At 39.1% G+C, this 15,580-nt stretch overlaps 1 protein-coding gene across 2 annotated transcripts in view; it reads left to right on the forward strand.

Moving 5' to 3' along the window:
• The window catches only part of ZNF423 (zinc finger protein 423), a 198,357-nt gene extending 182,846 nt beyond the window's left edge, over nucleotides 1-15,511 (forward strand). For both annotated transcript variants that reach the window (XM_069965945.1, XM_069965947.1), the window contains exon 8: nucleotides 14,846-15,511. In XM_069965945.1, the coding sequence (XP_069822046.1) occupies nucleotides 14,846-14,875 (30 nt within the window). In that variant the 3' untranslated portion in view covers nucleotides 14,876-15,511. The remainder of the gene's footprint in view (nucleotides 1-14,845) is intronic.
• The last annotated feature ends 69 nt before the right edge of the window (nucleotides 15,512-15,580 follow it).

Raw genomic sequence — 15,580 nt, forward strand, 5'->3', positions numbered from 1 at the left:
AAAATTCATAGTGAATTCTAGGCATGTAGAAATGTTTATGGTGGATTTTATTCTTTGCAATTCAAACAGTGAAATCCATAGATTTTTATTTATTTTTTTATCTGTAGCTAAATTTAGTATATACTAATTTGATAACTCTACTTTTTGTGTTTTTTATACATTTAAAGGGATATATTTTCTGTGCTGTCTAGAAAAGTATAATGGATAAGACTACTTCTGAAAAGGGTTGCTGTAATATGGAAACACAGAAAAACAAATTCAAGTAGTGGGTTTTCTGCTGGTTCAAAGCCAGTGAAATCCTGTCACTGCTTCTATTTTCAACTTGGTAAATACTATAAACCAGTGTCCTGATTATAGTCTTAATGGCCAACTGTTTTACCCAATTAGCATTCTTAATTACACGCTTCCTAATTTCATAAGAGCTCCGCATAGCGATTCTGTGCAAATATCAGCTTTCAGCGAGGCGGAAATTCAAATTTCTATTTGTGAGTATGTAGTTTATATTGTGGTGTAATATGACCAGAATAGCAAAAAGAAATCTTAGTGTGAGGCAGTACACTTTATATTTTGTTAAAAACTAAAGTTAGCCTTCTGTGAAAGGGCCTGATCCACCATGCGGTGTAATTACCAGGCAACTTTCTGGTTAAAATCTCAGGTTGGGGCTACATTAAGAAATTTTTAAAACCGCTTTCCACCACAAAACTTGCCTGTAAAAAGTCTCCATGGAGGCCAAATGGTAAGATTATTGCTTATGCACAAGCCAAAAAGACAGAAAAGGCTGCACATCGCACCCATGGCTGACACGAAAGCTTATTCAGCTACATTTAAAACCAACATCAGAAGTTAGTATATAATTTGGCCAAACCATATTGCCTCATGTACCACGTGCAGGTCTTCTGATACACATGAGTCCCTAACCAAAAAACATCACTGTGCCGGTCAGCGACCACAATCCCCGCAAAGCGAGCGCAAGCAGAGAAGGGGGGCCACGGAATGGCCCTGCAACCCCATTGTCACAGGACCAGACCCTAAAGGGCCCCCCCAGACCCCGCAGGCGCCACCGGCGGAAAAAGTGGACGCCAAGCAACACAAGTGTGAACAAACCCTTACCTCTCTCCATTCCTCTGCAGGTAGAATGGGAGAATACTAGGAGATCCTCCCCTTATGTACACAGGTGCTTCCTGCTAATTTGGATCACATGGGTCTTACAAAGCTAAGATTATTGCTTGCCCTAGTATAAAAGCGACTCACAATCTGCCCCCCCAATCCACTTGTACCTTCGGATAGCTGCTTTTAATCCAAAATCTGTCCTCAAAAACAACTTTTAAACTTGCACTCCTGTGTCAAATTGGCATGGTATAAAGTACCCATGCCCTAGGATTGCGACACCCCTCCATCCCTCTTTCATGCCCTCTTAATCATTAACAATGTCCTTAGAACAATTTCTCCTAATCATCACTTGTCTGAACACTGCACATGTGTTGGATCGTTAAGGCACATGTGCAGTGTTTAGATAAGTTGTGTTAGGAAATATCCTGCCTGGGGCATTCATAATGATGATGAGGGCGGGGAGGAGTAACAGAGGGGCATCTAAATTCTAGGGCGCACACACTCTAGGCCACACAAATTGGACACAGGGCTGCAAGTTTAAAAGTAGTTTTTTTAGGACAACTATATCACCTGCCAAACATACCCCAGGACAGAACTTGGATTAAAAACAGCTATCTGATGGTACAAGCGATTTTGGGGGGGGGGGGGGGGGGGGGGGATCAGATTGTGGGTAGTCGCTTTAAGGCTGTGTTTCAAATGTGGTTGACACCACGTCCATATTTCCTAACCAATAGCCAACAACTGCATGTCTATTCAGGAGGAAATGGGGCTGTGGTTTTGACTGCATTCAGAAAGCGGATGAGAAAACACAGTGGAGGTAAGAGTAATAAAAAAACATAGAAGCCTTACGTTCCTGATAAACCCACCACCACTTTGACTATCCCTACTGCTCCTTGTTTACTTGGATGCAATGATCACAAGATCGTTAAGCGATGATTAAGTGCAACAGTCGTGTGAATATTACAGAAAGTTATCACTGCAGCTAACTAAATAAAAGTAGAGCATTCCCTGATTCCCCCCCCCCCCCAATTAGTTGAAAAATCTTTTTTTAAGGTTGTTCTCCACTATATTAAAAAATTTTTTATTTCAAATCCAGTCTTAGGGTGCGTTCAGACTACAGAATTCTCACGGATAACGTCCCACGATTCCGCCGCGCACGCCTGTTTGATGGAGTCTATGGGACGGAGAGTCAAGCTGGGGTTATCTGCGTAATCTGCGGGTTGTTATCTGCAAGAATTCTGTAGTGTGAACGCATCCTCTGGCTTGCCATATACCATAGTGACCATGGCTGAGAAGAACCAGTGTTTAGCTGATCATTTACCACTGTTCGCAAGTTCCCTTTGGGGCTTTCTTTTTTCTTTCTCTCTTTTTTTTTCCTTTTTTATTTAATTTTTTTCCCCCCCAACTGCTATCTGTCAGTTTGGCTTGGCATGTTTGTATTTATTTATATATGAGCAGTCCCATAGGACTTAATTCAGTTGATCAGTGGGGGTGCCGAGAGTCGGACCCCTACTTATGTTTTATTAATTTAATATCCTAAGGATAGGCCATCCATTTCCAAGTACTGGAAAACACCTGTAGGCTGATGTCACCTAGTCTCTATTGGAAAACTGCTACTGCAGTAGCCAAATCCAGAATGGGTAGGTTTTTTGATTCTGGCCCCAACAGTTTGATCCCCCCTCCATAAAAAAAAAAAAAAAGGTTAATAACCTTTTTCAAAGGTATTAAGCACCAATGTGTCTCATGATACACAAGTTTCATCCTGGTTCATTGCCCCTCCTTATTTATTTTTATTCTTTACTTATAACTCCAACTCTTCACTAGTTCACTCCAATACAGATGAAATTATAATGTTCTACTCTAGGGAAGACAGTATATGGTATAGCTGACAGCCAAGTAAATTAGATCATATGGCTAATGTGTGAATATTAACTGACTGCAGTTTGTTGAGTGCTGCTGGCCCAGGTCTTCCAGCAGCACCCCCCTCTAATACCTAAAGCTGATTATCCAGGCTTAGAAAAGCATGGCCAATTTATTCCAGAAACAGCACCACTCTTGTCCTCGGTTTAGGCATGGTTTTGCAGCTCTGTTTCATTGAAGTGAATGGCACTGAGTTGCAATACCACACATGGCATAGGGCAGGTGTGGTGCTGTCTTTGAAAAGAAAGTAACTGATTTTTTTTTTTCACTCTTGGATAAGGCTTGATTCACACTATGTTTTGGCAAACTGTTTTTTTTTCCATCCATTTATTCAAAACATGGAAGGAAAACCAGGTGTATTTGTGGGCATCCCCTTTGATCCGTTTTTCCATTGACTTCCATTATAAAAAAAAAGGATCAAAAGGCATCTGTTTTATCTAACATACACAAAAATTTAGGTCAAGTACGTTTTTGAGTGTGTTAAAAAAAAGATGCGTTTAGATTTTTTTTTTTTTTAAATAAAGGAAGTCCATGGAAAAATGGATGCCCACAATTCCATTCTTTTTTCCATCCGTTTTTGCAAAAACGGATGAAAAAGATGGATTTCAAAAACGTAGTGTAAACCCAGCCTTACCCCTAAATATAACCTACCAGGTGTATGGATTATTTTTCTCCAGCTGGTGCATAGATTTGGTCACCACCATATAGGACTATATAACTCATGCACTGATTAGACCTGGATTCTGGTCCTGGGCTTGGATTACATAGGCACCATATCTTGTATGTTTCTAATTATTAGCAAAGCATCTTATTTTAGTTTTGGAAAATATACAAGAAGAGCTGTGACTGTTTCACTCTTGCAATCCTTCGTTTATTTAATTTCTCTTGGAATACAACTCTGCTGCTTATCCAGACATAACAATATATATATCTGAGTGTTTTTACAAGAAATGTCTAGATCATTAAATATAATATGTCTCAGCTGCAGTTTTGATCAGCGAAGCATGCACACAATTCATCACAGCAAATTAGGTTTGTCTCTGGAACTTATTCTTCTACCGTTGCCTGGCACTTCGGAATTGCTGAAACTTATAATTAGCACAGAAACCGTTTGGGGTAAAACGATAGAGCACATATTCTAGTAGGGACTGTAATAAAAAGAAATGGAGGAATGTTCTCCATACCTGCCCAATGTATTCTGGAAAGCAGAGCAGTAGCAGTATCAGCACATATCCCCAGTCACATCAATTATTTATCGTTCTTAGTGAGTTTCTTGTCTGCAGTAAAGGAGATGTAGCCTTCAACGTTTCATTCTGCCTGTGCTACAGTTGTTGCACACACTGAAAACAGCCTTGTGTTAGCTCATACTGTTTGCAGTATTGACTTTTTGTCCTGACAAACAAGCTCAAATATCTCTCATTTAGTGAAAGCAGATTTGCTGTATCAGAATCAGTTGTTGATGTTGTTGTTGTTGTTGTTGTTGTTAGCCAGGTACAATGTTTGAAGAAAAAATAATCCTTTATCGATTTATAACCTAAGAAATGTTGGATGTTTAGTATGCAAATAGATAAAAAGATTAATAACTGTCTGAGAATCTGTCATGGTTGATGTTTTTCCAGTTACTTGGATGGCAACCACCCCAAAGTAATCTTGACTGTATGTATTTAATACTGAGAAAAAATGGATTGTGGTTGAATAACCGTTGAAAGTGCTGACCAATAGATATTTCCTTCTTTTCTGATCCAAGCCCAGCTCTGGAGCAGTATATTATTGATCCTTGCTTGTACTTCATCTACCCTGGCAATACATTGCCAGTATTTCTTTAAAGGCATATTCCAATCTCAACTCTTCTTCCCCTATCCATAGTATAAGGGGTAACAAGCTGATCTGTGGGAGTCCAACCACCGGGACCCCATTGATCCCAAGGACAGGGAAAAAACTGGAGCATGTGTGTGGCCACTGCTGCAGTCATTTTCTTTGGTGCTGCTGAACAATTCTGGGTTTAGCGCTCAACAATGCTCAATGGCTGTATAGTGAATGAATGGAAGTGGTAGCTGCGCGCTGAGTGCGCTCCACTAATTTTAAGATTGTTGTAACGTACCCTGACCGATCTGCTTTTTATCTTCTATTCGTAGGGTAGGGAATAGATGAGAATACTCCTTTAATGGTGAAACCAGCTATAATACATACAGTTAGGAGCTATGGGGGAGATTTATCAAACATGGTGTAAAGTGAAACTGGCTCAATTGCCCCTAGCAACCAATCAGATTCCACCTTTCATTTTCCAAAGAGTCTCTGAGAAATGAAAAGTGGAATCTGATTGGTTGCTACGGGCATCTGAGCCAGTTTCACTTTACACTGTTTTTGATAAATCTCCCCCTATTTTCCCGCAAAGTAAAAATAAAGGGCAAAATTAATGATCATGATAGTTATTAACAATCGTTATTTTCCAACTATGGCCGTTATTTTCCCACATTTTTTTACATTGTGGGACCATTGCCTAAAGGGGGTAATATGAATATGAATCAACCTGTAGATTAAATATTTTTGTAGCTGCAATGTAACCTAACCTGCATACCTCGTTGATAAGACTAGACCAACTTTTTGTGTGCCAAATATTCAGCTGTATTTTTACTTAAATTGCCTTTCTTTGAAAGTTCACCCCCCTCTAAGAAAGAAAAGAAAATGTCACTACAATTGGACATATCAAAGAGATGATATTGCGTCTTTTCAATATTGCTGTCATTTGAGAAGACTCTTCTGTAAATACAGCAGTATACTGTAATTGCAGTATCGGTGCTGAAAGATTGTTTAACATCAGAGTCAGTGTTATTTCCACAATAACAACAGAGTTTTATAAGTGATTGATTGAAGATGTTCTAGAATATCATCCTGCTATAGAGAAATATTCTGGAGTAAAATTGTGAGAAGTCTATATTGACATGCATTGCATGAATAAAATTAAAGTATAAACTTCGATTTGTAGAATTCATCCCCCTGAGTACATCATACTGTTACTACTTTGTTGGGTGCACTTGGCGTCAGTCATACCTTGTTTTCTAAGTGTCTCAGTTCTCTCTGTGCCAACTCTCTCTTGAGACTCTTGCATTCAAAACACAGTGGTGAGAAACATTTCCCCAAGGCAGCTTAAGATGTTTCCAGTGGTATCTCTCTACTGGTTTACAAAAATCTAATGTACGTTTTTCTTGTTAAAATGTTATGTTTCCTACACAGCCGTACAAAATAAACAACTTGTCAGCCAAGCGAGTCATTCAATGCCATCCATATTCGAGAAGTTTTATGTAAGAGAAAATCGAAGGATTGCCACCTCTATTCCCAGCCTGAAACGCGTATATTACTATGAGTGTGTTAACATGAAGTGGGCTTCCCTCCATAATTTATGTAGATTGGCATATTATGAATTAGTAATGATGGGAATTTCCAGATGTTATAGATCATATAATGAAGGCAGTGAATGGTTTTAAGGATAAAAACGTTTGGTCAATATTTTCTGTTCCGTTTCGTGCAGTAAGACAATAGTAGTATTTCAGCAATGCAACACACATAGTTAAATCCATTAAGTGCTTCATGTTTCTTGTAATGCCCTCTGACACCCTTTGCAGTGGTTTGCTGAATTAATTCAAGCTTAACTGCAATTTGGTTGCATTTGCTTGGAAGGCAGGATGACATCAAAATGATGTTGTTACATTAGCATAATGCTAGGAAGACTTATTACCACTGTCGTTGGTATGTTAAATATTTAGTAGATGCATTTACATTCCAATTGAAGGCAGTGACCAGAAAAGCTGACGGCCACTGGATGCTCGATTAATGCCAGTGCCTTTCATTTAAAAAAATTTGGACAAGTAAAACGGTCGCTTGTGTTGTACAGGTGCCTTGACCACAAGAAATACCAGTTTTGTTTAGTTAATATCTGGTATTTTTGCAGCATTTTTATTGCAATATTCCTAGTGATCTTTATGTGGGTGCTTCATAAATTAATGTTAGTGTGTGTACGGTTTTTACACATCTCTGATCTGATCAGGATTACTTTTGTAAGTCAACCTTTTATGGCTTCACATATTTTACAAAAAAAATTTAAATGGCTCCTTTTTGTTTGTTGCATTTTAACAAAATAAAGTATGCAAATTATGTTTATAGAAAATACTTATGTTTTGTGTCTACAGCTCCCATGCAGACTGTCCTCTGCATTATAGGTTACCCAATGTGTGTGGAAATGGATGAAAAGTAGGAAGGCTGATTACTTTTCAGTGTGTGTGTGTGTGTGTGTGTGTGTATGTATATATGTGTGTGTGTGTGTGTGTGTATATATATATATATATATATATATATATATATATATATATATATATATACATACAAACACACACACACACACACACACACATGTACATCGTACATACACACACACACACATACATATTATATATATATATATATATATATTTACACACACACACATACACACCTTTCTCTCATCACTGGTTCTCAAAATGCACTTTTTGTAGATAAAGAAACACTCACTAAATAGCTCCCCATTTAGAGGAGAGCATGCCTGTTGGTGCTGCTTTGTGCCATAATACACATCCCCCTACGTAGAAAGTAAATACATTTAGGCCTCCTAACAACATTGCAAAGTCTAAGCAAGTCCCATGTTCTGTCTATTGAGATTTGTTTACATGGTTCATAACAATTACAGTCTCCACTGACCATCCAAAGCAGCGGTTTAGCTATAGGGGTAAAAGGGTTGAAGCCCTACTGGATCCAGTGGGATGTGATTGTATAGTTTCATTGAGCAGAATTTTAGTAGTATTCTGTCTTTACTACTATTTTCCATGACTCTGTGTCACACGTGATGGCAGCAATAATATACAGGTCACCTCTACACTCTTAGTTATACAGCATAAAGCCTTCCACCAAGAGAAGGAGCCCGTTTAGAGCCAGAAGAGCTGTGGTAACATGAATGAGGCCAGGGACGCATAATCATTCTGACAGGCCGTTTCACTTTGCATTTAATGCATTTCTGAACACAGCAGGGATTATTTACTGACAGTTCACGCCTGTTTTACCCCTTTTTTCCAGTTGAACGTAAAGGAATGTCTTCTCTGATCTAGCTTACCACCAGCTCACAGATGTGATGATGTCCCGATTATTTATTATCTCCAGCTCTGTGTGTCAGACACACCGAAATGTCAGAAAGGACCAGAATCTGCTGTTTCACATTTAAACCAAGCTATCCTCATGTGTAGGAATTATATGGTGAATAAACAAGCCGCTGGGAGGGAGAATGATGTCCCCTAACTCTACCTGGTCATATACTGAATGCACATAGTACAAGCTGGAAGCAAAGAATGGAAAGGGAAATTGCTTCTTTCCCACAAAATCAGATCTTAAAGGGGTTGTACACCAAAAAAAAAATTTCTTTCAAATCAACTGCTGCCATAAAGTGCCAGCGATTTGTATTTTACTTCTATTAAAAAATCTCAAGCCTTCAAGTACTTATCAGCTGCTGTATGCCCAACAGGAAGTTGTTGTATTTCCAGTCTAGAGAGCAGGAGAGGTTTTTTATGGGGATTTGCTGCTGCTCTGGACAGTTCCTGACATGGACAGAGGAGGCAACAGATATCACTGTGTCAGACTGGAAAGAAAACACCACTTCCTGCAGGAGACACAGCAGCTGATAAGTACTGGAAGACTTAACATTTTTTAATAGAAGTGAATTACAAATCTCTGGCACTTTATGGCACCAGTTGATTTGAAAGAAAAATAAAATTGGTGAACAACCCCTTTAATAATCATCATGTAAGTATGTGCCATTTACCCTGGGGCAGACTGTCATATTTTAATACCCAGAAAATAGCAGTCTTGGTGGGCACCAGAAGTTTATGTCCTGCCATCACCTTACAATGCACATAGAAAATACACTACAATGCTCTTATAAATATTACAGCTTATTATATTAGCTTTGATCAAGGGTAAATCATAAAATTGACATTAGGAGTAAACCATGCCTTTTGCAGCTAATCAAACCTTTTAAAAATGCCAGTATTGCCATATGTATTAGTAAGGCCTCTATGTGCAGGTAGGCCCCCAGTAGGTAGTAGTTCCTGTGATTGCAAGAGTAAAGTTGCCTGCGGCCACAAGGGGTTCAGTGATCGGCAGGGCGATGAGTTGTTAGAAGCACTTACAGTTGAAAAACTTGATGCAGCAGCATAAAGCCTAAAGATGCCACATAAGGGAGGGATGGAGGAGCAAACTGGTCAGGATAAGTAATTTTTGCAGTAAATTTTGATTGTAATGTAGTTACTTTTTTAAAGTAAAACATTTCTGTTAGCAAGTTTAGTTTGAGTTTCCTAAGTGAAGTGACTTTACCCTCCTACACAGAGTCTGTTATGTGCTGTAATTGTTCAGCATCTATAAAACAGATCTATCTTGTTTATTTAGTACTGTTGCTAGGCTTCTGCTTTTTGCAAGATAAAGTAACCATTTAAATTCATCTGTATCCAGTTACTTTTTTAAGGCTTCATTTCTTGCATGTTGTAATATTGACTGTTTTTTTGATTGTGGCGCATTTATGGTATCTTTGCCTTTTGACTTTAAAAGCAACCTCAACCTACTGGTTTCCTACCATTAATGGGCTTCACTGACTGATCTCTGTCTAAGAGAAACTATTTCTATCTCTCTACAACCCAGCTGAGTGTACTGGTCAGTGTATAGGGAGAGACCTATCATTTAAAGAGGTACTCCGGGCCGGGGGGTATTTTGGTTGATCGCTGGGGAGGCTGATCCCGCCTCGGCCGCTGAATGGCAGAGCTGCCTTGAGATATCACGTCTCATGCGGCAGCTCTGACCAGGAAGCAGCCGCGAGACGGGAGTACCGGGCGGTGCAATCCGGGCACCGGCGCTGGAACGGGGGAGGTAAGTGACCTCCGACTTCAATTTCCACCCCCTCCCCGGCGATCCTCCAAAATACCCCCGGCCCGGAGTACCCCTTTAAGTCCATTGGGGTAGGAAGAAGCCAGCAGGCAGCCAGCCTCCTTGACCACACATTTTTAGACTTTTACAAACATATTATTTTGGAATGGTACCCCCTTTTAAGTCTGGAGCGCTTTTTCGCCTATGCTCACTTCTTTGTCTATCTTCCATTGCCTAGAACAACTGCTGATGGCCATTTGAAAAGTTACAAAATCTATCAGCTTGGATCTGCAGCTCTGTACATGGTATGGACTTGACAGATTCCCTTTAAAGGGAACCTGACACCATAAAAATGCTATTTAGGTTATCAGCATCATGATATAGAGGAGAAGGATTGAGATGAATAGATATATCCGCTTGGTTCTTCCTGCTCTATAACATGATGGTGATACATTAGATAGCATTGACTTGGTGACAGGTTCCCTTTAAAGGGGTTATCTGGTGTTAGACAACTTTTAATATATTGCACCCCTTATATAGAAAACTCAATATTTTTGCCTGCTCACTGCAGCTACTTCCACTTCCAAGAGTGATAGCCTGTCCTCCTGCAGAGTCTCGAGAATACTCATCTCGGGAGTGACAGTCTGCTCAGCTAATCACTGGCCGCACCGCTGTCCCTGCTCAGTTAGTGATTGGCTGAGCAGACTGTCACTCCCGAGATAAGTATTCTCGAGACTCTGCAGGAGGACACTGGGAGAATTTAGAGAGGTAAGCATAGGGTCTTTTTTATTGTTTCCTATATAACAGAAGTTAGTCTCACACTCTAGAGGGTCCAGCATGTCCATACTTTACATTGACAGACCATTGTTTTTTAACGTCAAAAGGAATTGCATAAAATTGTTGTCCATATTACACAAATTTAAAGAAAAGTATGTGCTGGTAAAAAATGCCATGAGGCTGTTTTAGGAAAGATTTTACAATTTACTAGTAGTGGCAGAATCCGACAAGGCACATTGTTATAGAGTGCCATAGGGGGCTGCTGGGATGGTTTATGGGACTGGAATACAATTAAATACCTGCCTGACTTTGTATGTTAATGTACACTACTTCTTAATTGTAATCTGGAACAATGCAATCCCTTAGACTCCATTAAGAACACAGAGGGTAGTCTGTAACAATGAAACGTTTGCAAGGCCCTTGGTCACACAGAATAAGGCAGGTAATGGCGCCAGTAACTGTGAAACCAACAGCTTATCCCAAGCAAGTCTACTGTACAATTCACATTATGTCACATAAGAGCTAAATCCATGGCAAGGTGCTGATATCGCACACTCCTGCTCTGCATAGACCTGCAATGGTAAGCCAGCCAGGAGCACACCTGCTTTATGTGAAACATTGCTTATTAGTTTTAATGAAGTGTATTAACTGAATAGCAGCAGAATATTCATTCAGCTCTGTTTATGGCACACTCTTGAGTACATTTACTGTTTGTCAGAAGTGCAAACTAGTGAACATATGAAGCTTTAAGACAGGCCATCTGTTAGTCTTAGGCTCTTGGATGGCGGTCAAACTGCTCTAAAAATAAGCATGTCTGACTGCAAGGGGCAGCAAGCATGGTTTTCAGTCACCCATTGGAGACAAATGGTAAGATAGAGAGATATTTACATTCAGTTCATTACGTAATTCACTGCCTCTTTAACCCTGAAATAGTAATTACGGAAATGATTAAAGCTGTTATACATTATAATACTTATGTAGAATTTGTAAAAGGCATCACAATGGTGGCAGTCCAGGACTTAGAGCCTCCATGTCTTTCATCACAAATGTACACAGTCGTGTTTTAATGTATATGACAGTGGCCTGATTTTTAAATTTATATGTGTATGTATGTATGTATGTATGTGTAGCCTGAGCTCAATTGAGAGACTGATATATTAATAATGTAATGAATGCCAGGCGTGTTTAGCGGCACATGTCATGATTCTGTATTGTTCCAGAGAGCAGAGTTCCTATTGAGCTCTTCATTATCAGATTTGGAGCCACATACCATTCCATTATTGACCTGCCTGTTGCAATCAATGCGGCAGCTGCACAGATTCCTAATGCTGTCTTTCTGCTTTCAGCCTGTGTGTCCCCCATCTAGTGATGATTGTGCATTATCTTCTAAATGACTCCGGCTGAATGAGTATGGATTTGTCTTGTGTGGATGGTAAATGTGCAGTGTGTACTCATTTGCTTGCATTCCTGCTGTATTTCTTAATCATATACTTTGGACACATACATTAGTTTAAAAAAAACTCAGAAAAATGATGGCTAAAAATAAACCGCCCCCCCCCCCCCCCTTACACTGAGAGATCCATAACAGTGGTGTTGGTCCTTTTATGTTTGCCATCTCGTGGTCACTCTTATGTATAACAAGCTTCAGAAACTCCATTTCTCCTAAATGGGGTCACTGCTCCCCAGGAGAGGCAGCCCTCTGAATGGAAGGTTCATTAGTTAACTATTTCCTCCAGACAATTTTCATTAAGTACATGTCATTACAGTGATGGAGTGTCATTTATCAGCTTCTCTGCAGATTACCCTTGTAATTTATGCAGACATAAGATGGGAAATGCTAACCCTACTACTGCCCAAAGTGGTCAGTGTCGCTGTCACTCAGAACCAAGATGGAAACCTGTATTTACACTCTAGAAAATCGTTGGGTGTTAATCATCAAATAAATTAAATAGAAATAATGTGGATGCATTTTTGTGCATCTGTTTCTTCATTGACTTCCATTATAAAAAAAACCCAACGGATCAAACGTGGTTGACCAGGTTTTTGTGTACGTTAAGACCTTACATGTCCGCATAAGTTCTTGGTGTTTGTGGATCCGCAAATACTAAGCACGTTATAACCTATTAGTTCTTATGGTACAATTCACTCCACCTCTATTTTTGTGGATCCGCAGCCTAAAAATAGGACTGGTTGTAATGTGGTCCGCAGTTGTGGTACAGGCACTCTAATATAAGTCTGTGGGAACCTAAGCACTCCTCAAAACTATCCACAATTGCATTCCGCAATTCTGTGACATTACCATTAAAGCTGCTCCTGGCTAGTTGGGACAGCTAGTGACATCATTTTATGCCACCCCCTTTTTTCATCCTTAAAAATATACTGACGTGTGAGTGTAGCCTAAAAGTAACCATTTTAAAATGGATCTATTAAACGGATGGCAAAAACGCTGTGTGAACCCAGCCTTACCATTTACCACCCTACAGCTGTGTCACCCCTTGACACTTGCCTGTACCAAACCCTTGCACAAAAATAAAACCCTACAGGCTGTGGTTACAATGTCTGGAGCTTTACTTGATGGCTGTAGACATTCTTTGGATACTACTGTAGTTTTATTTATTAAGTAACAATGGTTGCTCTTTGTTGGATGGTTTTATTTGTAGTAGTTGGATTGTTGCATAGATCAGTAAGGTCTTTTCACATTACAATTATGCTGATCATTGAGCATAAAACAAACCTTAATATGTAGTGCTCAATATTCCCATAGACTGTGCATCCTTTACTACGTTTTGTCTTCTGTATTGGTCTTTTATAGATGAAATAATGTAGGATAATGAAAGACATACACTGGACACATGCAATACGTTTCTTTTCTTTTAATAAGTATCCATTGTAAATAGGTTTGTTGTATGTGCAGTAACAGCGTTTGAAGGGAATTTCACAATTTTCTAGGTAGTATTATTTTACAAGTATAAACATAATTTTTTTTTTAATTTTAAAAACAGAATTGTTAAAATCTTTAGCTGTACATTTATCATATACTTAAAAAGACGCAGGCCTATGCATAAAGTTGTGTGTTTGAATATGTCTTATGCATATGCTGAACGTCTATTAAAATTGTAACAGGGACAGCCCCTATACAACTGGATTCCTGTTCTGAACATTTGCTAGGCAGATCTGAAGTATAGATTTCCTTTGCCAGGTGTATGTAGTTCTATTTTAAAGTCCCCCCCCCCTACCAATTTTCATGTCCATTTTTGCCTATCCTACCCAGCACCTTAATGGTTACTACTTTTAATTTCTTTCATTATAACCTCTGATATAAACAGACACCTTTTTGTAATATGTTATTTAATTGCCAGTGTCATGATCCAGAAATCCTGAGCAGTTTTATGGTCGTATTCTGTAGCTAGATTGTAATCTGATTATAATATAAGGTTTATTTTTGGAATAGCGTACATAAGGGTCTGTGTGTGACTTGCGGCTTCCATACATCTTTGCCTTATATGCCTGGGTCCCGACTCTGGCGCTGAAAAGGTTATCACCAAAATGAACATGTGTTGCTGTAGAGCCGTTTGGAATTCAGCTGGATCTGCTCAGGCATTTCTAGGGTTGTAAACACTAATCTCTGCCAATTTCTTTTCTCCTGGCAAAGGAACTCTCTCTCCAGTTGTTGTAGAGAACAAAGGATACAATACGGCAAACGGCCTGAAGGTGATGGGAAGGGATTTTTTTTTTCTTTATCGCGGCCAAAAGGAAAAGAAAATCCCCAGGGTACACTTTCTCCCTTTCCCGTTGCTGCTTATTTCTCTTCTCCTCTCTGCATGGATTGTAAATCCTGGTGGCAGCACTAGGCTGGTACAAGGTTAAAAAAAATGTGATGTGTGTTCATGTCAGCATCAGTACAAAGAAGTCTGTGTCATATTGGCAGCCATTTCTTACCGACTTATTTTTTTTTCCCTTCATATTTGTCTTTTTTTTTTTTTTTGTAATAAATGAGAAGCTTTTATGTGGAGCTCTTCATAAATGGTACTGAGTAGGAGGGTATGGGCACGCTTTCTATTATTGCGCCCCTCATGCATTTCTCCTTTCTTCGTCTCTTTAGAACCACACGTTGAGCCAGCACGCACAGTGAGCCGGTGGCACTACAGGACTTCTCTCCGCAGAAGACTTGACGGAGGCACAGTGGGGAAAACCATTTGAACATTACATCCAATCAAAGTGTCATTTGCAACCCAGATGTAAAACTCTAATGATTTGGCCATGAGGCGCTGCTATTATAAGCAGCTGGAAATGAATATTAATGGGAGAGATTAAAAGTATTTCATGCTCAGTATTTTTATTGTCCTGCTTCTTACTAGTGTTCTTTAGAGCTTCTGCTTCTGACTGAATTTATAGTGTTAGAATAATCAGTTCCAATGTTGTTGTCTTTTGTTGCTTCTTGTATTATATTGATAGTTCAAAGCTTGAAGTGTTATTATTTTTTATTTTTTTCCCTATTTTTCTGCACCATTTAATTGCTATTTTTTTTAGTTGTGTGTTTTGTGATGTGATGGATTGGCAGCTGTCTATTCCATTTTATTATTTGATTTTTTTACTTAAGTAAAAAAAATAAAAAGAAATGTAATGCTTTGATTGGATTTGTCGGTTCACAGAGGACGGTCTATTGAATATAATCAGCAACTGGATGGTCTGCTTTTTAAATGTGACTTTATCTGATTTGCAATAACTAAAGTACAGTTCAATAAAGGGAAATACATTTAAAACCAAAGCTTCCAGTGTTTGTGTCGTCCTCCTATTCAGCATTCTCCTTTTGTAATAAATTTTATGCAATGTGTGT

The sequence above is a fragment of the Dendropsophus ebraccatus genome, chromosome 4, assembly GCF_027789765.1.
Source record: "Dendropsophus ebraccatus isolate aDenEbr1 chromosome 4, aDenEbr1.pat, whole genome shotgun sequence".
Classification (NCBI taxonomy): domain Eukaryota; kingdom Metazoa; phylum Chordata; class Amphibia; order Anura; family Hylidae; genus Dendropsophus; species Dendropsophus ebraccatus.